The sequence below is a fragment of the Anas platyrhynchos genome, chromosome 24 (genome assembly GCF_047663525.1).
Source record: "Anas platyrhynchos isolate ZD024472 breed Pekin duck chromosome 24, IASCAAS_PekinDuck_T2T, whole genome shotgun sequence".
NCBI lineage: Eukaryota > Metazoa > Chordata > Aves > Anseriformes > Anatidae > Anas > Anas platyrhynchos.
Window position 1 is genome coordinate 6,977,304 of NC_092610.1, and position 26,670 is coordinate 7,003,973.

Genomic DNA, 26,670 nt, shown 5'->3' on the forward strand with positions numbered 1-26,670 from the left:
CCAGCTCCAGGTACTGGTAACGGTAAGGCGGTGCGTGGCGAGTACCAGCTGCCATCTGCTCCGTCCTCTGCCGCTCGCTGCCAGGCGAGACGCCGCCGCACGCGTTAAAGCGAGGCCTGGGAGCCCCGCTCCGTTTGGCGCCGGCCGCCCCTGGGCCGCCCGCAGCGCTCCCGCTCCCCTCCCGCGGCTCCGCTCGGGGCCCCGCCCCCGGCGCCGCGCGGGGCACGCCGGGATCGCGCCCCGCGCCGGTCCTCCCGCTTCCCAGCCTGCCTCCGCCCGCCTGAATGGGGCAGACGCAAGATGGCGGCGAACGCGAACTCGGCCGGCGGCGGCGGCCTCTCGCTCTTCGAGTGCCCCAGCTGGTGAGCGGGACGGGGCCGAGGGGGCGGCGCCGCGGCCGGGGCTGGCGCGGGCGGGCGGGTGTGGGGAGCCCGGGGCGGGCCGGGCCGCGGGCCGGCGGCGGCGGCTGACGGGCGCGGGGATGGGGCCGCCGGCCCGGGCCCGAGCTCCCGAGCTCCGCAGAGGCGGTCGCGGGCAGCGGCGGCCGCGCCGGGCCTGTCAGCGGTGCCGGCGGGGCGGCTCTGCGGCCATCAGCGTCCCTCACCCGCGGCTCGGCGCTGTGGAGGTGCTGCGCCTCCTCCCCAGGGTCCGAGCGGCGTTCGCGGGGTGTGCTGTGTGTGCAGCACGGGAAATCTGCCAGCTTGAAACCAGCCCGTTTGTTGGCTTTGCGTTGCGTTGAATTAAGAAGCCAGGGCAAAGCGATGAGCTGGAGATGCAGCCTTAGGAACGTGAATTTTGCTGATTTTAAAATCGTAGGAAAGGCTCCGTTGGAAGGGACCTCTGGGAATCATCTGGCCCGGCCTTCTTTTGAAAACAGGGCCTTAGGTGAGGCTGTCTGGGGCCCTGTTTTGCTTAGCACTTCTGAATAGATGACTAATAATAGGTCTCCGCTGTGCCATCTCCTTCAGGTGCCACATTGCTGACTATTCAGGGGATGTGTGTAGTTTTAGTTTAAGTCACATAGAAAGTGACACACCGTTAAAGCTGAAAACGCAAGGGCCTATATACTTGTACAAGCTAGCCACAGATACCTGTTCATGATTGCAGACTTTAATTGCATAGTCATCTGGATTTTACTACATCTCCTACTTTGTGGTGCTTGATGGCAGTGCTTAATGCATAGATGCTTAGTGAATGTGCTTTCAAATTTTTACACGCTCTATAAGTGCCTGCTTCCGTTAGTACAGTTATTTAAATTTTAAATAAAAAGTATACTGAATGTGTACAATATCAAGTATCTGTGTGAGGCAAGATGGCTGTAAAATAGTGATGTGATAAAGTTAGATAAAAACAAAAAAAAATGTTCAGTATGTTCAACTTGAAATTTGAAACGTAGTTTTGTTTTTTTCTTAGCATTTTTATACAATAGTGTTCACAACTTAATTATATTTGGTGGTAAATCTGAACAGTTTCTGCCTCTGAAAGCCATAGATTGAACAGCTGGAACAGTATAGCTTGCTAAATACCTAGTTTCAGTCACTTGCAAGCTATTGCAGAAGAATTCCTAAATAAATACCATCTGGAGGGCAGGACTATATAGACTATAACTGTGAGGGCCTCTTCAGCTACGTACTTTCTAACTTCCGCTACAAACAGGACAGGGTCTTACAGACAGACAGCTTTCTTCATTGTGCTGGTGCTGACCTTACTTGTTTTTAAAGCACAATCCATTGCACTGAATACTAAAGCAATGAGATGGGAGTCGGGAATATGATCCAAGCTGGAGTTTTCACGCCCAGAAGGAAGGAGGTCATGTTCAGGCACTGAACTGTTCAGGCCTGTTTCTTTCTGACAATTCCAAGCTTTTTGGTGATTATTTTTTTGCAATCTGTATGTTCTTTTACCATAATTTCCTAAAGTACTTCATAGGTAAACCAGAGCTCCTATGTGTACGCTCTCCTTGTGCATTCTAAGGGAGCTCTTTATTTTTCTTACTCCTGTATTGTACAGGTGCAAATTGTAATATTTTAGGTACTGAGTTAGTAAAAGCTGTATGTTTACACAAGGACACTAAAAGGCATACCTGATACAGTTTGATCTTACTCAAATTGTCATGCAAAAGTGTGACAATTAAAGTCAGTGAAAGATTCCTTTTTGTGGAAAAAAAAAAGTTTTGCTTAACGCTTGTTTTGAAACAGGTAAGTTGTTTCATAAACCTAAAAATAATAATAATCTGGATCAGGAAAGCAATACAGATAGCTACCAGTACAAGTGTGTTTGTTTTCTGCTAAAAGTACAGGCAACTCAAAATGGAAAATATTAGGCAGTCATGGCTAGTGGTATTCTACTGTCTCATCCACTAGGAGGGAGGAGCTCTCCTCGCTTGTTCGATTCATTTACTTACGGTTTATTTTTCTTTTCTGGAAAGAGAGTAGAATATATTTATTGTTAAAGTTTTATGTGACTTCCCTTGGCTTCTACTGCATTACAGATTCTCACAATTTGAAAGTAGTTATTTCCTCCAGGGCAAACCAACAAGCACACAGATGTGACATTGAATAAGTGATGGGTCTTTCATAGCTAGGATTCTCTAGAGTGAAAATAGCTTGCAGTAGTAGGCTTGGAGCAGTGGTATCATTATTTGACTTCCAGAAAATCTCAGTGTATACATAAGCTGCATGAGCATTGAAAAATCTTTTGTCTAGGTAGCAGCATAGATCTTAGCAGAGAGAGAGATAACCACCGAGTTAAAGGGGATCTTCGTGGTGAGGAGCAGCTTCTTCTGCAGTGAGTTTTTTCAGTCTAATTAAACTACACTAAAATCAAAATCATAGACTTTACCTATCTATTTGTTTTCCTGCATCCAACTGTAACTGCCATGGGGACTGTGAACACCCATCATAAGAGAAATATATCTTAAACATAATTAGAAGTAGTTTTTTTCTTGTCTTTAAGTTATTGACCATGCTTTTGATGTCTGCTCTCATTGTTTTATCTGTTCTCCCCTAACGTGGATAATGTTTTAGTATCCAGTTTCCAGAGAAGACTGAAAGGTTTTATTGGCTTAAATGTTGGACTTGGAATTAGTTCTCATGCTGGTATGGGTTACTTCTTCATAGTTCGTAACATACTTATTCTTTCTTACATTTTTTAAAGTATTATTTCCAATTATATTAAAGTATTACATATTTTAAAGTATTATTTCGCACCTCGAGTACTGTGTTCAGTTTTGGGCCCCTCGCTACAAGAAGGACATCGAGGTGCTTGAGCGGGTCCAGAGAAGGGCGACGAAGCTGGTGAGGGGCCTGGAGAACAAGTCCTACGAGGAGCGGCTGAGGGAGCTGGGCTTGTTCAGCCTGGAGAAGAGGAGGCTCAGGGGTGACCTTATTGCTCTTTACAGATACCTTAAAGGAGGCTGTAGTGAGGTGGGGGTTGGCCTCTCCCACGTGCCTGGTGACAGGACGAGGGGGAACGGGCTAAAGTTGCGCCAGGGGAGCTTTAGGCTGGGTGTTAGGAAGAACTTCTTTACCGAAAGGGTTGTTAGACATTGGAACAGGCTGCCCAGGGAAGTGGTGGAGTCACCATCCCTGGAAGTCTTTAAAAGACGTTTAGATGTAGAGCTTAGGGATATGGTTTAGTGGGGACTGTTAGTGTTAGGTCAGAGGTTGGACTTGATGATCTTGAGGTCTCTTCCAACCTAGAAATTCTGTGATTCTGTGATTCTGATTCTGTGATTTCCAACTACGTTTTTTACTTATGCATGTACTGTAATTCTTCCATATGCATTAGTAAAGACATAGACTATACATTTTAAAATTGGAATGAAGTTGTTATAAAGATGTTGAAAATGCTTTTTGTGGATTAAATTTAGGCATATAATGAGATTAGAAAATGTCCTTATAAAACAATTACGTATCCTGGCTCTGCTAACACACTAGCATACCTTCTGAGGTACCTCTAACGAGTAACAGTAGTTTTTATCAGATATAAATGATCCGGGTCTGCTTTTGATGAGAGTATCATGAGTTAAATGGTTATTGTCCATCCCTCCTTTTCTCCCGGTTTAACCTGCATTTGGGATCAGGAATCTCTCCTTACTTTGTCTGGACAAACCAGTAGTTGGGGTTTCAGGCCTGTTCTAGAATGTACATACATAAAAAATACTATGTCTTAAAAGTAACAGTGGCATCTCTTCAGTTCTCTGAGCTAAGAACAGGCTGTTCTTGGAAATTATTTTACACAGATCTCTGGACAGGGCGTGCTCTAGAGTTCTGGAAATTCTACCTTGTCCTTGAAGTTGGGCATGATGATGTGCATGGTAGTCACCTAGGCCAACATTTTAGGAATTGGCTAAATTAGGCTTCTGAGTCCACATTTAGAAACCTAAATAATTGACCTGATTTTAAACTAACACGATAAGATTAAAGTTGTCTTGTCTATGTCCTTAACAGCTAAAACTCAAAATTTCTCTTTAGGCTGGATAGGACTTGATTTCAGTGAGGCTGCTCAGTTTCAGCTGGATATAGGTGTTGTAACCCTGCTAGTATGTCAACACTGAACCCTAGAGTTGTTGAAAAGTTACTGTCAGCTCATTTGTTTGACTTCAGTTACATTATTTGGCATTTCTTAGTTAGCATCACATCCCAAAGCATTAGTGGCTTTGTCCACTTTTTCTGAAATGTTTCATTTCTTGTTGCCCCTTCCATGGTTAAGCTCAGCCTAGGCTTGTCTTCATGTTCTTGACTGTCCATACCTCCTTCTTCCATTACTGTATGGTTCTGCAGTAGCTGGTTTGCCACCAAGGGCAGAGATCATCTATACAAATCCCTCAGACTCATCCTGGCGTAACACAGAGCATAACACAGTGCCTCTAGAGTATGAGGCGAAGAAAAACATTGTTTAGTTTCTAATACTGAAAAACTGGTGACAAGCGTAGTCAACATAAAGATGTCAGAGTACTATCCAGTCCTTTTGGTATAATTCAGTGTAATTTGAACATGAGAACAATAAAAATAAGACAAAATACAGAAGTGTAGGGTGGACAGTAGAATCACAGAATATTTTAAGGTGGAAGGGACCCAGCAAGATTATTGAGTCTCATTCCTTGTCCAACACAGGACCACCCAAAAATCAAACCTTATCTCAGAGCATTGTCCAAATGCTCCCTGAACTCAACGGTAGGCTCAGTGGCATGACCATGTCCCTGGGGAGCCTGTGCCAGTGTTCAGTCCCTCTCTCGGTGAAGAGCCCTTTCCTGATATCCAGCCTGACCCTCCCCTGTCCCAGCTCCATGCCGTCCCCTTGGGTCCTGTCACTGTCCCCAGAGAGCAGAGCTCAGCGCCTGCCCCTCCGCTCCCTGTGAGGGAGCTGCAGGCCGCCATGAGGCCTCCCCTCAGCCTGCTCTGCTCGGGGCTGAACAAGCCAAGGGGCCTCAGCCACTCCTCATGTGTCTTGCCTTCTAGACCCTTCACTATCTTCATAGCCCTCCTTTGGATGCTCTCTAATGGTTTTATGTCCTTATGCTGTGGTGCCCAAAACTGCACACAGTGCTCGAAGTGAGGCCGCACCAGCACAGAGCAGTACGATCCCTTCCCTCGACCAGCTAGCAGTACTGTGCCTGAGGCACCCCAGGATATGGTTGGCTCTTTTGGCTCAGAGCACGCTGATGACAGGTGCAGAATCCAGCACTTGCTCTTGTTAAACTTCATACACTGCTGTTTGCCCAGATCTCTAACTGCCTAAGTTAGGAATCTCTAAAAGCCAGAAACTTAATATTCAGAAATAAAAGGATAAAGTGCAAGTACATAGGTTAATCACAGAGTGACTGTCATTGACTAGTAACATCATTGTTCATGAATAGATAAATAAAAAGACTAGTACTCCACTTAATGTGTAGTAGTATGTATCTCTGTAAAGAGGTGGCACTGCTGTTTTAAGAAGGTACTTATGAAAAAGTGTCTTCTCTGTTAACTGCATTTAGGGAAGCTCTGTTTGGATTGAAATAGGTGCAATGTCCAAATTCATAAATGGAAAATGGAGATTTTACTGAGACAGAACAGAGCTCCAGTTGCCCTGTAAATAGAAACAATGCTGGTGTTTACTGGCTTCATATTTTGAAAGAGGGACAAGAGGGATGGTATTGGCAATTTAAAACAAAACAAAACACAGCTAAAGAACAAGAACAATAAACAAATTTAGTATGGAAATGAAAAAAAATTGATGAAAAAATAAGATATAAATGAAACTATCCAAGTAACAAGGCTTTTGAACAACTGTCTGGTAAGCATAGTGGTTACAGCAGGATGGTCTGCCAGAGCAGTGGCTAACCTTGCTGATATTTTAGGTCCTTTCTTTTCTTCCTCTGATTGCTACAGGGAAATTATCCTTCAACATACTTGTTCTCACTCAAAAAATGTAGGTATAGTTTTATCAAATAATTGTTCAATTGTTGCTCATTACTTAATGAATGAACATGAATTTCTGTTTAATTCAGTGTAGTTCAAATTGAATTTTTGATGCCATGAAACAGTATCACAGAATGGCCGAGGTTGGAAGGGACCTCTGGAGATCACCTGGTCCACCCCCACTGCTGAGCAGGATCACCTCGAGCACCTTGCACAGGATGGCATCCAGGCAGGTTTTGATTATCTCCAGAGAAGACTCCACAACTTCTCTGGGCAACCCGTCCCAGTGCCCCCTCATATTGAGACGGAACCTCCTGGGCTTCAGTTTGTGCCTCTTGTCCTGTCGCTGGGCACAACTGAAAGGAGACCAGCTCCATCCTCTTGACACCCTCCCCTCAGATATTTATACACACTGATGAGCTCTCCCCTCAGTCTCCTCTTTTCCAGGCTAAACAGGCCCAGATCTCCCAGCCTGTCCTCATTCAACAGGTGCTCCAGTCCTCTCATCATCTCCATAGCCCTCCTCTGAACTCGCTCCAGTAGCTCTATTTCCCTCTGGTACTGGGGAGCCCAGAACTGGGCACAATGCTCCACGTGTGGCCTCAGTCAGGCCGAGCAGAGAAGCAGGATCCCCTCCCCTGGCCTGCTGGCAACACTTCCGAATGCAGCCCAGCATCCCCTCAGCCTTCTTGGCCACAAGGGCACATTGCTGGCTCATGGTCAGCCTGCTGGCCAGCAGGACTCCCAGGTCCTTCTTTACAGAGCTGCTCCCCAGCAGGTCACCTCCAGCCTGTACTGGTGCTTGGGGTTATTCCTCCCTGTGTGCAGGGCCCTGCACTTGCCCCTGTTGAACCTCAGGAGGTTCCTCTTGGCCCAACCCTCCAACCTGTCAAGGTCCCTCTGAATGCAGCACAGCCCTCTGGGGTATCAACCACTCCTCCCAGCTTTCTGTCATCAAACCGTTATTTCTCACTAATAGCACATTTATGGTTTTGCTCTCAGGAATTAAATTCTGTGTATGATTTCCAAATTTCACTGTATTCCATAGAGACTTTATTTCTGTATAAGTAACCAAGGGAACCAGAGTGAACCAGTAAAATCTTTTACTGCATGTAACTGTGCATTGTAACAAGCAAATAAGGTGCCAAGGTGAAGTTGGGCAAATGCTTTGAATCATAGAATGGCTTGGGTTGGAAGGGACCTTAAAGATCACCTAGTGCCAACCCCTGCCATGGACAGGGATGCCACCCACCAGACCAGGTTGTCCAGGACCTCACGTGGTTCTCGTGGGCCCACGTCTCAAGCTTGTTCAGGTCCCCTCGGATGACATCCCTTCCTTCTACTGACACAGGAAAGGTCATCAAGTTCAAACTTGAAGGTTTTTTTTAACTGTATTTCTTATAGCTGGAAGTTTGGCGAGAAACATTTTAATGCTTCTAAGAATAGAAGAAACCGTAAATGTTTCTTAGCAACCTGTATTATTGAAAGTTGAAAAGCCCTAACTGTTATATTTCTTCCAGACTGAATGAGGTTGGATCAGGATTACTGGTCAGCTCTTTTGGCAACCCTCTTCATCCAAGTTGGGAGAAACCATTATGTGTGAGCTGAAATAATTACCCAAAATATATTGGCCTTAACTTTGTTATAGCATGTCTTTGTATTAAGTCACCTAACCAAGTTACAGTGCTAGCTTGGTCTCAACATCTGTGGTGTTTTTGTCAAGCTTTGAGAAAGGCATATGACTTATTTCTGTTGCTGATACACAAGATCACTAACATCAGCCTGTGTTTTGATAAGAGGGGGGTCTTTATTCTGATTTCTTTCCATGGGAAAGAGCTTAAGAATGGTAGTACTAATTAAAAGCATCAGCCAAGATGGCTTCCTGTTATGATAGTGACCAATAACTTAGGCACAAGCCCTGTCTATTCTGACCTCTTGACTACACTCTTGGCTTTCGGCTACCAGAAGTTAAGGATTTTGTGAGCTGAATACTGTGTCTGGATGGTCATGTTCAACAACTAACACCAGACCTAATCTCTACAAATGTTCTAATTTTCCTTTGTTATCTTACAGTTTAACTCCACAACATCAAGTGACAGTGCTTTCTGCAAATCTTGCAAATGTTAAAAAAGGTGCTCTCCTTGTTTCCAAATTCAAGTCTCCTTGTTTCCTGTGTTTCAAGAAATAATAAATATGCTAGCTTTGTAGCATTCATTAAGAGGACTAAGAGAATAAATACTTGTGTGTTGCTTTTTTTTTTTTCCCCCTAAAGAGAGGTAGTCCTGTTTATTTTTTTCCCCTTGTGCAAGACTTGGTTATTGTTCTTGTTCCCTTCTCTACAGGGTAACAAGAGCTTTCAAGATCGGAAAATGTTTTATTTCTGTAGTTTATACTTTGTGATGTCTTTTGTTTTTTGTCTTCTGATTCTTTCTGAACAAAGTCATGATGGCTCCAGGTCTTTCCTGAGTGGCAATAAGGAATTTGGAGGCCATAGTTGCATATGTATAATTGAGGTGGTCTTCCTCTGTTGCATGTATAAGCAGTCAAGAGTACTCTTTCTTTTCCTACTCTTTCCCCCCAGAGTGTCTTCTGAAGCAGTTGTTCTGTATCACAGGATTTATTTGCAGTATTGTAGTACAATTTGAGTTTCTTACATAGTGGTTTTCCTAAGTGATTTTTCTCATTTGTTCATTGTCTCCCTTTTTTCCAGACTGCATAAAAACATCACAGAGCCCTGACTTTTGATCATTTACATTCCCTTGTGGATTACTGTATCCTTTCCCTGTCACACCTCAATTTTCATAAGACCATTTGATAATTTTGTCAAAAGCTTTTTAAAAATGATGGTCTACTACATCAATACCATTGTTGACGTCATCTTAGTTGTCTCCAGTAATTCTGGTACACTGAGATATTACTTGCCTCTTCAAAATTCAAGAATGTGATTTCTTTCTCGTATTATTTTTAAGTATTATCTCAAAGATAGAAGAAGCTGTACTACAGATGGCTAGCTTAGGCTTCTCTGTGGTCTGGAAAAGGAACAACTGAAGGATACGTTGGATATCTTGAATAGTGTACAGAAAATCTGTAGAAGACAAGTATTTGCTGTCCTTTTCAGAATAACCAGGGGTTGTAAGATGAAATTAGTAGCAGATTTGTGGCCAAGAAGTGGAGATGGTGCTTTAGTTCTTTGTAGGTGATCTGTGAAACCATTTGTGTAAGATTCTGTGAATGCTTTAAGTTTACAGAGGTTCACAGAGCAATTTATGTGGATACCTGTGTGTACAGATAGCAGCCACAGGATTCCTTGAGCTGGCAACTGTTGGAAACCAGGAAAGTATTGCTGTGTGAGGCATCCCATATTGGTTACTGGAGATGGTTTTCTTTTGCAAAAGGTTCTATACTCTTTGTCACTTTGGTCTGCCCAACACAATTCCATAGGAATGCAAGAGATAGAGTTCTTAATGTTTATCGTAGAGAAACAGCAATGGACTCTTGATAGCACTCTTGTTTTACAGAGAAGTGGTCTAAAGGAACTTGAATATAGTATTTTTGGACTACTGTGTAAGTAGTACACATCTTTTGTGTGTTTTTGAAGAGAATAATTCTAAGGAAAGTTCACCTTGCAGTGTTGGAAAAAATATATAAAAGATTCCATTAATCCATTTGCGAATATTTTGAGTGTGAAGGCAGTCCATTTTGTAACTCCCCATCTATTCTACAGGTAGTGAATAGCATGCACTTTTATTTCATTGTCTGTTGGTAACATTTTTAGTCTCATTTCTCTGCTCATTTGTCATAGTCCATGAATATATGCAGGAAGCCAAATGATTTGGCTGGTAAGTATCATGTTTTTTTTAACATGCCACATTCATAACTCCTTCTCATGATGCTCACCTAAGTAGAAAAGAAGCCACTTCAGTGCTTGGTTGTATTGTCCCAAACTAAGATGCTCCTTCAGCATGGCAGTTGTCTTTGCATCATTACAGATGCTGAAAGGAGCAGAATATGTGTAATTCAAAGCAAGAATTGCCCTTCTTTAAAACAAGAAAAATACTTCCCTGGCATTGGAAGAACTGTAATGCCCCATGTATGGTCACATATCTCCAAATGAAAATATTGTTGAATATTGGAGTACAGATTAGATGACTGTTGTGGTCAGACTGTTAATCAATTCCTGTGTCTGCTAGATCCTTTTTGTAATGTTTTCTACCTATTTCCCATTCAGAATTTGAATTTACTGTTTGTAGTTCCCACATTGCCCATGAAATACGTTTTAAAATTAGTATCATTGGTTGATGCCTTAATTTATCTGAGAGCTGAGGGTATTTTAAGCAATAGATTGCTGAACTCTTAAGTGTAGAAGACTGATACTTGGAGTCACTTAGAATATTTGGCTAAATATCTGGGTTTTGCATTTCATTACTCCTTTTTACAAATTGCCATAAATTCTCATTTACTGACACTTAACTTGAGTTCCTTGTACTCGTTTTCAGTGAAGAAAAATTCTAGTGTAGGGTGTCCTCTTAGCTCTGATCAAGACAATTAATTTAATGATACTGTCATATTCTCCTTTCCAATCAGCTGTGCTAATTCGGTGGAAGGCTCCTCTTCTTCCAAGTAAGCCTTGGAAGATCCAGTCTAAGTATATTTTGTTTCAGTTCAAATTATTAAATTAATGGTCAGTAACAGTCCATTTGCAGGTCTGATTTTAAGGTCATATGCAGAATGCTGGCCTGTAGAGAGTAGGTGCTCAGGCAGTGGGGATTGTGATATGCGATCCGAAAGGTACAGAACAACCTCTTCTCTGTCAAACGCAAGCACTGCTGATGGAGCCAACTTGTGTAGTGAGATCCCTTGTCTCATAGCAGTGCTAAGCCAGGCTGCTCATATCTGCTCTATGGAGATAAGATTCTGTAGACCTCAAGTAACTTCTCCATCATTCACAACAGTGTAGGAAGAATAATTTAGTGGATATTTTAACACATCGGTCAGTAGGAGAAAGAGAACATTTTTGTATTGAAAATGAGAGAGGGAAGACTGTTCTCTTCTAATCCGCACAGTACCAACTTTCTAATAAACTTTCTTCCAGTAGATTTTTGCAAGTGGTTTCTTTTCAGTGTTTCACCTCCTTGTTCCATTAGATTGGGGGTCTGATAGGGCAGAGCATATGAGGGTTGTTGATACTTCCAGATAGAGCTGTTAATACTGATACTCAGTGACTGCAATTAATTAGTTTAGAACATAGAACTTTTTTTTTTATTAAGGTTTTTACAGGAATCAAACTTCAGCAACCTTAGAGTGACATTGATCTAGTCTTTTCTAAAGGGCTTTTCTTACCAGAAGTGATTTCTGAGTTTGGTTTGGTAGTATGCCAATTGGTGTTTACCGCCTTACTGTGTTCAGTCTTTTATAGGCACAGGTAGAGAGGGGAGTTTACTGTCTGCAAAGGATTCTCATTCCATAAGAAACCAGAGAATGGATAAATTTTTAAAGCGTCTTAATTCACAGCTGAGGACAACATCTTCCTCTGTTGCTACTAGGCTTTTTTTTACGAGTTCAAAAGTAAAGGTGAAGGTAAAGGCAGATTTAAAATAGTGACATTTTTCATGATGCTACAGGTAGGTTGTGGATGTCGCTATAATCTTTTTTTTAAGACATGCAGACCCTTGAAGAACCAGGAAGAGCTCACTGAAGAGGGGGAAGCAGAGGCAAGACTGAGTAAGGGGACTTGCTTGTAGAGGTTATTAGCTGGAAGGCTTACTGATTTTTAAAGGAGGTGTGACAGCTTTTCTATCATGCAAGTAAGGCAGGCTTTGCAAAAATTATCAAGGGGAGTTATGTTGCAGAGTAACTAGAACTTGGCAATTTCAGTGGAATGGAGAAAAACAAGTTTGCCAGTGCTGGAGGGCAAAAAGAAGAGACACTGAGAAGTGGACCTGAGGAGTAAATCTGTGAATGAAATCTGTCTTACAATAAAAAATGAGAGCTGAGACCTTAGAGCAGCACAGGGAGAGAGCGCTTTGCCTGGCTATGTGGTCCTACAGGAATATTTAAGAGGAGATGGTCCCCTAGCTGTATTTGAGTGCTTGGCAGACTCAGTCTTTGTAAAACTAAACATCCACATAGTGTAGCTTCATTGGGGGCATTTTTACTTGCTCGTCTTTCCCCACACTGCCAGAATCCCATTCCTAGGAGATAGTCACCATTTTAGCAGACTGCCCTTGGAACCTTGATTTGTCTGCTTAGGGCAACAAAGATGGTAAAGTGTCTAGAAGGGAAGACATATGAGGAGCAGTTGAAGTCACTTGGATTGTCCAGCCTGGTGAAGAGGAGACTGAGGGGAGACCTCACCATGGTCTACAGCTTCCTCACAAAGAGGAGCGGAGGGGCAGGCACTGCTCTCTGGTGACCAGCAATAGGACCCAGGGAACAGCTTGAAGCTGCGACAGGGGTGGTTCAGGCTGGATATCAGGTAAAGGTTCTTCACTAGATCACAGGGGAGATCAAGCACTGGAACAGGCTCCTCAGGGAAGTGGTCACAACACTGAGTCTACCAGAGCTCAAGAAGCATTTTGCCAACAAGCAAACACACAGTCTGATTTTTTGGGTGGTCCTTTGGGGACCCAAGAGTTGGACTCAATGATCCTTGTGGGTCCCTTCCAACTCAGATATTCTACGATTCTACACATTTCCATGCTGCCGTTTGTTTTTTGTCCAAAAGAATAAGAAAGTACCAGCTATATCCATCTTTGATATCTTATTTTGGTACAAAAACTTGTGAAAGTCCAACTGGCATTTTCAGGAAGGGCCAGGGAGAGATCTAAGCAGGCTGGTATAATGGAGTTGAACCAAGAATGAAAAATGCGTGTGCAATACTTGAGAAAGAAACAAAGTAGGAATAATAGAGGACCGTGTTCATGTATGAAGTATCTAGGAGAGCATTGGTGTAGTAACCAACTGACATAGAATAGACCTTCAAAGCGCCCCAGGAACAGAAACGTCTATATTTAACCTCTTCAAACAACTTTCAGGGGACCTTTCTTCTGCAACCATGTTGAGAATGTCACTGCCCATTGTCACCATTCTCTTGGCTTGTGTGCAGTAAGAAAAGTAGTAAATGGGAATGTGATCTCTGTGGTTCTTCTGAAGGGCAGCAATGCAGCTGAGAACTGGGTCATCGCTATTCCATAGAAAGCCTAACGCAGCGACAGAGACAAGCAGCAGTGATATTATCAGTAAAGCAGTACTACAAATACAGATTTTTTAAAGGTTTGAGCAGAAAAAGATTGTTTGCTCTGAGCAGCCAAAGATCTTGTGTTGTGAAGGGCAGCATATCGATACCACAGGCATGTCGTGACCACAGAATGCCAAGCGTGTTTCTGATGCTGCTAATGCTTTTGTGTTCAGATATGTGTTGGCATTGCTTTGCTGTGCATTGCCGAGTCCTGTGTGCCTCTGTGCTCCCTTTGCCCAGGTGGAAATAAAGCTGACAGGAAAATCTGCTTCCCAGGGTGAGGAGGGATAAAGCCAGAGGGATGGGGGAACTTAGCTGTTTGTGTTTGAGAATTTGGTGGAGAAAGACTGTACAGTTGTAGGATAAGTGTCCCTTTGCTGTCTAATGCTGTGGTCTCTTCCATGCTACCTGTGTTGGTAGGAAAGGTTGATTACAGGATGAGCGTGAAAGAACACCAGCCAACATTTTTCTATATTGTTACTAATATGCAGGAAGCCTCCTTTAGGCTTGTGGTCATTACCATTTCTAGAGATGAGCATGGTAGAAGTTTCAGCTTCTCTCCACAGCTAAGGGATCTACTCCTTTGAAGGTAACATGAGCAAATGGAGCCCTCAAGCAAGTCCTTAAGTGGACAGGTACATTCTGTCCTCTTCTCTAGTTGTTGGGACCTTCCTGTTGGGAGGTGCTCTGTTAATTTTGTAAATCAGCTATTTTTTGGCTGGAGAAGTAAAGCTTGAAATACTTCGTGTTCTGTTAGTTTAAATCCTACCATAAAAATACATGGTTTGTTTGTAGTCAGAAGGAATCTGCAGGGAGGAAAAAGACAATCTTTGGTAGTTTAATATTTTTCCTAAAATAAATCTGCTTCCTTTTGTTTAGTCAGTAGATCTAATGCAGTATTAGCTCTAATACTGATAAACCTTTTACCAAATATTGTGATGCTATATTTAACTTCCTTTGTTTTCCAGGGCAGGAAAACCTCCACCTGGCTTACATCTGGATGTAGTCAAAGGAGACAAACTCATTGAGGTATGAAAGTAGATGTTGTATGAGTTTGGTATATCATATATGTGGGCACTAACAGTAGAAAATTTTCCAATGTTTTCCACACTTAGAAGTATTTCCCTTCTCTCTGATGTTCATTATTTTCAAATCACTGTTATGTTCTGAAACTTCTGAATGAAGTGGAAGTGTTTTCCTTTGCCTGTATTGTCTCTACCTATGCAGTGCTTTTATCAGTTATCTTCCTATTAGATGCATTGGATGGGGTCTTGGCCAACCTGATCTAGTGGGTGGCATCCCTGCCCATGGCAGGGGGCTTGGAACTAAGGTGATCGAGGAACGGCTGAGGGCACTGGGCCTGTTCAGCCTGGAGAAGAGGAGGCTGAGGGGAGACCTCATCGCAGTCTACAACTTCCTCGTAAGGGGGTGTCGAGAGGCAGGAGACCTTTTCTCCATTAACACCAGCGACAGGACCCGCGGAAACGGGGTTAAGCTAAGGCAGGGGAAGTTTAGGCTTGACATCAGGAAGGGGTTCTTCACAGAGAGAGTGGTTGCACACTGGAACAGGCTCCCCAGGGAAGTGGTCACTGCACCGAGCCTGACTGAATTTAAGAAGAGATTGGACTGTGTACTTAGTCACATGGTCTGAACTTTTGGGTAGACGTGTGCGGTGTCAAGAGTTGGACTTGATGATCCTTAAGGGTCCCTTCCAACTCAGGATATTCTATGATTCTATGATCTTTAAGGTCCCTTCCAACACAAGCCATTCTATGATTCTGTGAACTTTCTGTCTTTCCTGGTTTGTGCTGTATGCTACTACAGGAGCATCAGAAAGTAGCAAGTATTCCTTCTAGTGTCTAGTAGAGAGGTTTCCTCTTTAAAATTTGATTAAGAGAGCATAATATGCTCTGCAAAGGAAAGTGGAGATCTTGCAAATAACCTTGTATTTTTCCAGGCCCAAAACCAGTAAAATGATTATTTTTAGTGAAATAGTCCATAACTGCTGGTTTTACAGATTGTTTTGAGAGAGTACTCCTAGTCCAAATTTGAAGACACAGACAATTGGCAAAGCTAGCCTTGACCTATAAGAGTTCTTTGCTTGGCCTTAGTTTGAAAGCAGAGTCACAGAATTGTAGGGGTTGGAAGGGACCTCGAGAGATCATCAGGTCCAGCCCCCCTGCTAAAGCAGGTTCCTTTGAGCAGGCTGCCCAGCTAGATACTAACACGTTTATCACATCTTCACAGTACTTCGTTAGATCATACAAGACATGAATGAGTTGGCTCCTACCAGCCACTTGGACTGCATTGTAGCTATCCCTCTCCAGCTCTTCCTATGGCTTTCAACCCCATTGCATTTTCTGTTTTCAAACCACGGCCTGTGTCTTCAGCTTCTCATGGTACTGTTATGGGTTCAGAAACATTTTTAGAAGTTAGAGAGCTGCATTAGGGCAGCTTCTCAGCTCAGCCTTCCGACTGCCATCCTACCAGTAGCACCTGGGGTAAGGGTTGTATTTGGCATAAGGTTTTCCACTTTTCCTTTCAGGCCATGTAATGAGATAGTGAGCAAAGCCTAGGTTGGTTGGTTTGTTTGTTTGTTTGTTTTTTCTGGCATGTGGCAGGTGGCCAAACATAATGCAGCCTTCCCACCTTCGAGACTTTCTCTATGAGACCGGCTTTTTCTTACCATGTTTCTTTTGGATTTTGGAGAATGGAGAGCTTTAGGATGAAAGAGTTTATATGGAGCTCTCTGCTAAATTCATCCATAAAGGCTACCATGGGACACCCGGCTGGGAATGAAAAAAGGCAACAAAACGCTATATGGATCCTGAGCATTCATCATTGCTTTTGACAACGGACAAACAAATTCAGTGTTGATAAACTGGCAGTCCTGGTGTCCTCAGAATCTGAGAAGGGGTAGTTAGGCTGTGTGGACCAAAGCTTTTGGATCTACATAAGGCCCAAGTTGGCTTTGTAAGCCTGGCATCTCCTTCTGTATTGGGGGGAAAAAAAAAAGTGATACAACAAACATCCGAATTCCTTTTTCCTGCCATCAACTATCTTGCTAACCGAAAGGAGTTCTTTTGCCATTACAAAGCGTAGTGTTAGCAGCCATTGCTAGTCTGCTATCCAAGTACTCTGAGGTTCACTGGGGAATGTAATAGCACAGAGATAAGGAATGACTGTGGAGTTTGTATTTTATCTCCTTAGTATCTGATGTTGGTTATCAGTGTCGAAGCATCTCAGTGAGGTACAGTTTGACTGCCATACAGTGTGTACCATGTGGTGAGTGCCATAGCAAGTGCTGACTGGGTACAGGCACCTGTGTGTGTATCTGGCTTCCTCTAGCGCTCTGTTTGCTAAAGGGAGGATGAGAAAAGCTGGCTCAGTTTTGGAAGTCCTACCAGATTGTTTCATGTACAATGCTTGCTTGCTCATATGGTTGTTTGGTGGCCTTGTACACTGTCTCTTGTAATCACCATAATTGAGAACTTAAGTCATCATAATGTACTGTGTATATGTATGGGAACTCTTCAACAGATGAGCATAATTCGGATCTGATACATCTATTTCTGGTTTTGGTTTGGGATGTGTGGTAAATGGTTTTACTGTTCTTTGTCTTTCATAGTAGGCAGTAGTAACCAACTAAGAACATCCTTAAATCTTTGTGATTATTGTGCACTTGATACTAACCCAGCCATCTGTATCCCAGGTCTTGTATAGAGGTCTGAGGTATACTTTGTGATTGCTGGGTCTGAAAAGTGCAACATTAAAACAAACCATGAAGTGTTTAAGCTCAGTGTATAAAGGATGACACTGGGTTATAGCTCAGAGGCACAAAAATTGTAAGAAACGTTATACTGAAGTAAAGCCAATAAAATGATTTTTGCTATTGGTGATTTGTTGAAACATTTCAAATTTATGAATTTGTTTCAATCTTTGCAAAATGTCTTGAAACGCTGTTTAATGAGTGTAAGTTCCACAGGTGGAACCGAGCTTGGCAAGGGATGCAAAGACTAACAGGAAGGGATTCTGTAGGTACATTGCTCAGAAAAGAAAGGCCAAGGAGAGTTTTCCCCCACTGATGGGTGAGTAGGGAGAACTGTAGAAACAGGCATGGAGAAGGCTGAGGTACTCAACAACTTCTTTGCCTGAACCTTCTCTGTCAGTCAGGTTTCCCACCTCTCTTGTTTTCCTGAACCCATAGATGGGGGCTGAGGGAGCAAAGTCCCACCCACCATAAGCAAAGAGCGGGTCCAAGACCACCTGATGAAACTGAACAAGCACAAGTCTATGAGCCCTGATGCTATGCATCCCAGGGTCCTGAAGGAATTGGCTGATGCAGTTGCCAAGCCTCTCTCCATCATATCTGAAAAGTCCTGGCAGTCAGGCGAACTCCCTGGTGACTGGAAAAAAGGGAAACATTGCTCCCGTTTTCAAAAAGGGTAGAAAAGTGGAGCCAGGGAATTACAGACCGGTGAGCACCACCTCTGTGCCTGGCAAGGTCATGGAAAAGATCCTCCTGGAAGCAACGTCAAGGCACATGCAACATGAAGAGGTGATCTGAGACAGCCAGCATGGCTTCACCAAGGGTAAATCATGCCTGAGCAATCTGGTGGCCTTGTGTGATGGAGTGACTGCATCTGTTGACAAGTGACAAGGGAAGACTGATCGATGTCATCCACCTGGACTTCTGTAAGGCCTTTGACATGGTCCCACATGACATCCTGATCTCCAGATTGGAGAGATGGATTTGATGGGTCAACCATTCAGTGGACAAGGAGTTGGCTTGAAGGTCGCACCCAGGGAGTTTTGGTCAGTGTCTCCTCAGGTGGAGGCTGATGACAAGCGTTGCCGCTCAGGAGCCTTTCCTGGGACTGGTACTGTTTAATATCTTGATCAGGCTGTTGAAACGTTGCGTGGGCTTTGGTGAATGTTTCAGAAAAGCAGGAGAAACCATCTGTTAACAAATACCTAACGGATTGCCAGCTTTTGATTTGTGCAGCTTGAAGCGTCACAGGTCAAATTAAGCTCTTGCAATGCAATGAGGAAGATGGCTGCACTGCTTAGGTACTTAAGCATTTAGGCATAAGGAGTTCCTTTTAGTAAAGTATGTTAGTAGGAATATGCTGTACACACCATAGAACAGTGTCAACATGTTCCTTTGGTTTTCTTAGGTGTTTTACATAACTGATATTACAGTATGCAAGATCTTGCTTAAAGAAGATATTAGAACTAGGATGAATTTTAAGAAGAAAGGCTAAAAATTAATAGTTTGCTTGAATAGGCCAGTATGGATTCATATGATAGAACATCTTTAGTTTTACATCTTTATAATAAAGGTCTTAAATCTATATGCCCATTTCTGTTTTGAAATTTTATAATTTTGATGTTCTATATTGGACGAGAGATCATTTAGCATAGATTCCTGGTTTCAACAAGGCCAGAGATCATCTGCCTCAAGTGACACATAAAAATCATTGGGAGTGGATGTGGGGGAGAACTTTCTGTAGCAAGACACTCATACTTCCTGCCAGACTGTCTTGCATTAGCTGTTAAAGAAGGGAATAACTGGGTAACTTCCACATTCAGCTGCGTCAATTTTTAGTAGATGTGAGTTTCTGTACTGAACAATCTCTCAGGCAAAACTGAAATATTGATCAAGTGTTGATGCTTTCCTTTGAATTTGCTCTCTTTATTCATGGTCTTGAACTTTTTCAGGAAGATCCAAAAGATTATAGGAGTCTAATATGTTCTTCTGTTTGATATTCTACCTCAGAAGCTCATAATTGATGAGAAGAAATACTATCTCTTTGGGAGAAATCCTGATCTGTGTGATTTTACCATTGACCACCAGTCTTGCTCTCGGGTCCATGCTGCCTTGGTCTATCACAAACATCTCAAGAGGGTTTTCCTCATAGATCTAAACAGCAGTAAGTAACATGACATATAACCAGACAGAAGTACTATGTTTCAGTGCTTAAACATCTTTGAATGAGACATTCCTTTTCTTTGTTATTGTTGTTTACACTGTGTGGCTAGATGGCGGTAATCTAAATTAGCACCCTAGTGAACGATTGGCAATGGTTAGGAGCAATAGAATAAATGCTCCAGTCACCTTACCTCTGCTTCACTTGGTGTTGAAAACAGTATTTCTAGACTCTTAGGAGGAGTCTTCCTTTCAAGAGAGAGGAAGAAAGTGACTTGAACTTCATTTTGCAATTATAACGAAGCTTTCTGTTCTGAGGGCAGTTTCCAAGAACTAAAGCCTGACATATTGAGGGAATGATTCCAGACATGGTCCATTGAGACCTGCAAGAATCCAGAAACTAAATGATGTTTGTTTTCTATGGGCTGATGTAAGTTATCTTAGTTTGTGAGATATCAGGTAAAACTTACTTAATAACTAATGTTTTCAGCAGTATTTCAGTGACTTGTATTTCATGGCAATCATGTACAGCTTCTGAACATCTCGAGTCATAAACTTGAATACTGTGAGCTCAAACAGATGACTTACAGAATCTTCCATTCTGATGTTCTTTTCAGCACATGGCACGTTCTTGGGTCATATCCGTTTGGAAGCTCACAAACCCCAGCAGATACCCATTGACTCCACAGTTTCATTTGGTGCTTCTACACGGGCATATACTCTGCGAGAGAAGCCTCAGACACTGCCATCAGCAGTTAAAGGAGATGAGAAAATGGGTGGTGAAGATGAAGAGCTCAAGGGTTTGCTGGGCCTGCCGGAAGAGGAGACAGAACTTGATGTGAGTATGATGTTACGTTGTACCAAGATGGTATATCCATCTAAACAAATGGCATTCCCTACTTGTTTGCCTGGTTCAGGTTCTTAATTTCTTGTTCTTGAATATATCTGCTGGCAGAAGACACCTCAGACTATACACAAATCATCTCGTTCTACCACAATAAGCCTGTTTTCATGCCGCTTTCCAGAATCAGTGCCCTAATCCTACTATTCCAATTATCTTTTCGCAAAAGGTTGCGGAGAGCTCCCTCGTCTCTCTCCAGTTAGCATTGCCCTAGGTCAGGGGTGATTTCCCCCTGTTCCCAAGTAACAGTGAATGCAGCCCTGTTTCCTACAGCTAGCCAGTGGAGTGGAAAAGCAGTTTGCATAATGGTCCAAATCCTCTGTTCAAGCAGAGTCAGCTAGAGCAGGTTGCTGAAGACCATGGTCAGTTGGGTTTTGAGTATCTTCGCAGACAAGATTCTCCAGCCTCTCTGGGTGATCTGTTCCAGCACTGAAACACTTGTTCTTCCTAGCAGTCTAAAGTTGAACCTACAGTGGGTACAACCAGTGATTAACACAGACTTCATACACTAGGTGCTTAAACTGTTTCTTCTTCACATTTTTTTATTAGAACCTGACAGAGTTTAATACAGCCCACAACAAAAGAATTTCCACGCTAACCATAGAGGAAGGAAACTTGGATATTCAGAGACCAAAGAGAAAACGAAAGAATTCCAGAGTGACATTCAGTGATGATGATGAAATCATCAATCCTGGTAAGTAGTTGGCTTTACTCTCTAGTTCGTGACTATAAATGCCCTCTTTCGGGTGTTCACATAGAGATTCATCATGGCTGTATACAGATAAGGAGAACAGAAATTTGACAGTGAATATTTGAGAATATTCTGCTATTTCAGAGAACCTGTCACGTCCTACTTTTTTCCTTAATAGAATAACTGATGAACCCACCTTGAGACAAAACCACTAGGTGTCCCCACCCATACACTTAGCTCCTCTTTTTGTTTAAGCATGCTTGTGTTTACTGAGGGCTACTAGAGTGCTGGCTTTTAGAAGAGAAGGTCCATGTACCAATTCTTCATATAGGCTGCTTTACTTGACAGATGTTTTATCTTTTTCTGTGTTGTTACTGAAAGCTTCACTGTTCTTGCCTTTACAGAGGATGTGGACCCGTCTGTTGGGCGTTTCAGGAACATGGTACAGACAGCAGTAGTCCCTGTTAAGGTACATAGTAACTTCCAACTCTCTATTTGATCCATTATTACATTGATGAACTCAACATGTGGATTACACCTTAGAAACATAATGTCCTACTGTGGGAAGTATTTTATTGTTAAGGAGAAGTATTGCAAATTTATATTTATATATATATGTATAGAAAAGCAATTTGACCACTTTCCTTAAAGTCCATCTTTAGCTCCTTTCTTTAACACATGGGATCAGTGGCATTTTTTTTCCTTCCCAAAAGAACCACTTTCCAAAAATTCAGTATGGTAGTTCTAGACATCGGTTAAAATTGTGGGAAGTATGGAAAACAAAAAGGGAAAAATGAGAGATTATTTGGTTGAACAGTGTAAATGCTAAAGATTTCATAAGGTTGTTTACTAGAACTAGCAGGGTTAAGATTTCCCCCAAGATAAGTATGTTGCCAGTACAGTATTTAATTTGAATACTCTAGGAAGATATGAAAAGTTCTACTCATTTCTTTATTTAAAGTGGCTAGTCGAGGTGCATTTTGGGAGGAAAATGGCATTGGCATCCAGTTTAAATAGCTTGCTTATTTTGTATATTTTGAATAATTCTTTAAATACTTTCCTCCACAGAAAAAGCGACTGGACAATCCAGGCTCGCTGACCACAGACGATTCTGCATCACGGCGTATGCAAAACTTTCCCTACAGTGGAGGATTATATGGTGGCTTACCTCCAACTCACAATGAGGCGGGTTCCCAATCACATGGCGTCCATGGGACAGCACTCATTGGTGGTCTGCCAATGCCCTACCCCAATCTTGCCCCGGATGTGGACTTGACTCCTGTTGTACCCTCGACAGTTAACATGAACCCAGCTCCAAATCCTGCTGTCTTTAATCCTGAAGCTGTGAATGAACCCAAGAAGAAGAAATATGCAAAGGAGGCATGGCCGGGCAAGAAGCCAACCCCTTCCCTACTGATCTGAGTTAGGTTTTGTTGAGGGAGGGTGGGAGTTATGAACTCCACAAATTGTTTATGTGTAGTATTGTCCTTTTGAAATTTTAATGTCCTAACCAGATGTAATATGGAGATTGGAGAAGCGAAATAATTCTTTAAAGATCTATCTTCAAACATTTTTATATCTGTTAAAAAAAAAACAAAAAACAAAAAACAACAACAACAAAGCAATATAGCTACCATCTCCCTTTGAACCAAAATATCTGGCAGCCTTTTCTTAGCCTCTGTCCCCTGAGGTCTTTACTCTGAATTTTGATCCATAAGTTGAAGGGGCAGAATCACACAATTTAATTATCATTTATGGCATGACCCTGCAAATGAGTGTATTTAGGTGTCGTGCTTACTATGAGTAATGTTGTTTCTGCTGGGCTTGCTTATAGCAGGTCAGCTGTATCAGAAGTAAATGTTTGTGGGGCCAGGCCTTTCAGAAATCCCACTGGTCTGAGTTCTAAAACTTGCAAAATACAGGCTAGCTTTTATTTTTACCTTTTCAAAACCCTACCAATGTGAGGCATTTTTTTTTCTCCTAGTTCGGCTGCAGCTTGTTTTAATTTCCACCTAAGACACTACAACATCCTATGAGTTGATGGGTACCTGGAGTTGAGATTGACAAGGAATAGATGGACTTCCTTAGTTGTGGGGTCCAGTATTGCACGATGGAGTGCCGTGTAGATGGATAAAGGGGTACACGCATGGATGGATCCGAGCTTATGTTGGTACTAATGGCAGCATACAAGCATGGCCAGTCTAGGTACATTTGACTGTTGGATAGACACTACCTACAGCATACAAATAATCATTGACAAAGTAGTGATAACTTAAGGTGGAGTTAACACAGGGGAATACACTTTTTTTTAAACTTGGTGGCCCTTTTAACTTAAATAATTTTGCTTTTATTTACAAATGGAACTTGTGAGCTTAGAGTACATGAGATGTGACAAGGCACACATGCAAATGAGCAGCCATAGTGTCAGAGGATTCATATGTGTAACAACTAAAACTGCAATCTACACACTATTTTGGTTTTTGGCTGCTAGTAACAGTGGGTAGGAATCAAGTGCTACCTAAAGCTAGAATATGAATTCCTAGTAGAGGGTCTGCCTCACCTTGAATAAAAGAAGCACACAAGTTGGTTTCATGGCATTACTTTTTTTTTTTGACTACTTAATCATTTTCTCCCATTGAATAAAATGAGAAATGTGATTTGGACTATTGCTTTACCCCATCAAATCCACAGTTTCAGATTTCAAAATCTGATTCAAACGTATTCAGACCCTATGACTTTATAAAAGGTAAGGCCAGAGCCCTTTCTTTCTTAGGTTTATTTTTTTTTTTTTTTACATTGCATAATGCAGTTCAGCTACATAGTCACATTCCTTTGTTTGGGGGAATCCTCCAGGAAATGTGTACTAAAATGGCAGTAGTATATCCAGCTGTTCATTAATGTGTACAGTACTGTAGCTGCCTGGCTATGTAGAGTTATGAAAATATGATGGTTGCTGGAACAGTGCTGTTTTATAATGCATCTGCTGTGCTGTAGGCACTAGACCTGTTCTGAACAGATGCTCCAAAATCAGTGCAACTTCTGCATCTGCAGAGTGATTGCTTCTATCATGGTATTGAGGTAAAAAAGAGCTAGTAGCTACCCTGTTCACAAGAGCGATGCCTTTAGAAACTGGCTTGTTCCTCTCCATGCCTTCATATCTAGCTCAAACTGTTACATGAATGAATGTGGTAACTTCTTCATGATATAGTTATGCCACTCTGTGCATAGTTGCTATTAAAAATGACTCAGTCCTGTTACGTTCTTCTTTCAAACACTCCATACTCTCAAAACCTTTCTCACTTTAATTTTTAGTTTTGCTTCTTTACAAGATGTAGTTTTCTTTTTCCAGACAGTCAGTTTTATGAAGGCAACTCTTTACAGTAAGACTAGTTAGAGCAAGTAAAAGTTGAACAGGTCGTCTTTTTTATCTTCTTTTCTTTTCTTTTTTTTTTTTGTTGGGGTTTGGTAGGGTTTTTTGTTTGTTTATTTTGCAAGTGGCTCTTTGCAAGAACTTTCTTGAAAAGGGAAGCTTTACTGAAAATTGGTTTTTAAAGCTCTTCTCCTCCCTGGGTTTTTACAAGCTCTCATTATTTCAGAGCTTAGAGGCCATAGCTGGCCAGTACAGGAGGGGACAGTATAACATCGAGGGGCTTTGTACAGAAGTTTGTACACTTGTGTAATATGTAATAGGCATTTTCACACTTTCTGTTGAGCTTTTTACCTGTAACCTTTACTATGTTGTAAATTAAACGCAAATTTTGCCAGTTTGGAGAGTATAGTGTGTTCGTTCCCAATCTACACTTCTGCGGTAGACACTGCATTGTCTTGTGGCCTGTTAAAGGATTTCTGCTATTGCAAAATGCAAATGTCACTGAAGGGCTCAGTAGCTGGCTCAGGCTGCAGCCCTTAAAACTGCTGCAGCTTCAGTGCTTGTGACCTGCTGCTTTGCTGCCTTGTGCTGCAGTACATTGCACTTTGCACACAACAGTGCCACTTAACAGTGGGTTTTAAACAACAGTTGGCATTTTCTGAGTGGAATTCTGGTTTTAGCAGAATTCTATCTCTGCAAAAGTTGTTTCAGAGTCTAGCTTAGCTGTTCTCATTGCTGCCTCTGGCCTATGTGCCATCCTTTGTCACTGTGTCTCTGCAGCTCATCCTAAACTTTCAGGAGAGCTTTATTAACAGCAAACTGGGACTCGGTTAAAGATAACCATGGTTCCTGCCATGTAATATTGAGAGGGGGTTCCTGAACTGTAATGAATCTAGTAACATTTAGGCTATAGATTAGTATTTCTTCTTAATCCAGCAATATTTAAGCATCTGGAGCAGCTGTGTCTTCATTTTTGTCTGACAGCAGAAGAATGAATCTTCACAGAAATCAAGAAATTTGCTGATTGGTATAGGTTAAGCAATTAGCTTTGTGGTCTGACTTTTTAAGTGTCGGGGTGACTGGCAGTTGATTTCTTAGAAGAGTATTAAAAAGGAGGAAAGTTATATGATAATCTAAAGCACTCTAATGCAGTCTGCAGAGATGGAAATAAAGAAGTGGAGAAGAGTTTGGAGATAAATAAATGATTGATCTAAATAATAATGGGAGTGTTTTCCAGGAACACTGTCCCTGAAGCATTTGTCAGATTGTAACGAGGTTGTATTTCAAAACCAGGAGAGAGAAGAGTAGAACAAGAACCCAGCAGCCATCCCAAGAGCAAGTAATGAGCTTCCAGAAGCTATCTATTCACAGTGTGCTTTGCAATAAGATACCAATGTTTTAGACCCTGTGAGGAAGTTCCTGATAGACTGCTCCTGGAGAAGAGATAACTGCTCCCTGGGGCGTTTTAGGAATAGCTTCCATTTCAGAACAGGTGAGTGTTCCAGCTAAAGTATGTGCTCATGCAACTACACCAAGTGCTTTGAAACAGACAGTGTCATTGGGAAGGACTGCAGCAGAGGGATGGGCTGAAAGATGTGGCTCAGGACAAGCCGAAGAACTGGGGCTATGTAATGGCTGTTAATGGTCTCAAAGGTCAGATGATGCTTGAGAGTATGTTTTTCAAAGGCAGACTAATACAGTCAGATAATGTGTAGATTCTCTGGACTCAAACCTGTTTGTTTTAATCTAGCAGTGGCAAGTAAAGAGGAAAAAAAAATCTCGCTTGAACCTCTGCTCAACACTAGGAAAAGCTCATTCATACAAGCTCTGTGGTGCTACTGAGACTATGCTGCTTGTGCTGTGTAGTGGACAGGAATGTTATTGCAAGGTGGAGAGGGTGAAGTAGGATTGTGCCCAGTTCGGGATAGACAGCTGTGTGATTTGGGTCACCATCTTCTACCCCTGAAAGTCCCATAACCAGTAAGCGGTACCTGGCATAGTGGCAACAGCTTAGTGCATCAAACTGTGTAGCTGTGATGCTTTTCCCCATCTCCTTCAAGGGGTCCTGCATCTTCCAGAATAGCTGTCCAGCAGTTTTGATTGTTGCTCTGGTGTTGTCATTTGCTTCTTGTGAATCC

General features: G+C 42.3%; 1 protein-coding gene and 1 non-coding gene across 2 annotated transcripts; both read left to right on the top strand.

Annotated features, from left to right (window-relative positions):
* The first annotated feature begins 206 nt into the window (after window positions 1-206).
* PPP1R8 (protein phosphatase 1 regulatory subunit 8) lies at window positions 207-24,926 on the top strand. The gene is made up of 7 exons (XM_027444081.3): window positions 207-362; window positions 14,610-14,670; window positions 19,421-19,574; window positions 20,188-20,408; window positions 21,021-21,165; window positions 21,567-21,631; window positions 22,231-24,926. The coding sequence occupies exons 1-7, from the start codon at window positions 301-303 to the stop codon at window positions 22,582-22,584; spliced, it is 1,062 nt and encodes a 353-aa protein (XP_027299882.1). The 5' UTR covers window positions 207-300; the 3' UTR covers window positions 22,585-24,926.
* On the top strand, window positions 17,318-17,483 carry LOC113839814 (small Cajal body-specific RNA 1). Its single transcript, XR_003492413.1, has one exon. It is a non-coding gene; the product is annotated as a small Cajal body-specific RNA 1 (non-coding RNA).
* Window positions 24,927-26,670: the final 1,744 nt, after the last annotated feature.

Coding starts and splice junctions, on each gene's coding strand:
- PPP1R8 (XM_027444081.3), top strand. CDS start 301: ATGGCGGCGAACGCGAACTCGGCCGGCGGCGGCGGCCTCTCGCTCTTC. Junction 363..14,609: donor CTCTTCGAGTGCCCCAGCTG/GTGAGCGGGACG, acceptor TTTGTTTTCCAG/GGCAGGAAAACCTCCACCTG. Junction 21,166..21,566: donor TGATGAAATCATCAATCCTG/GTAAGTAGTTGG, acceptor TTGCCTTTACAG/AGGATGTGGACCCGTCTGTT.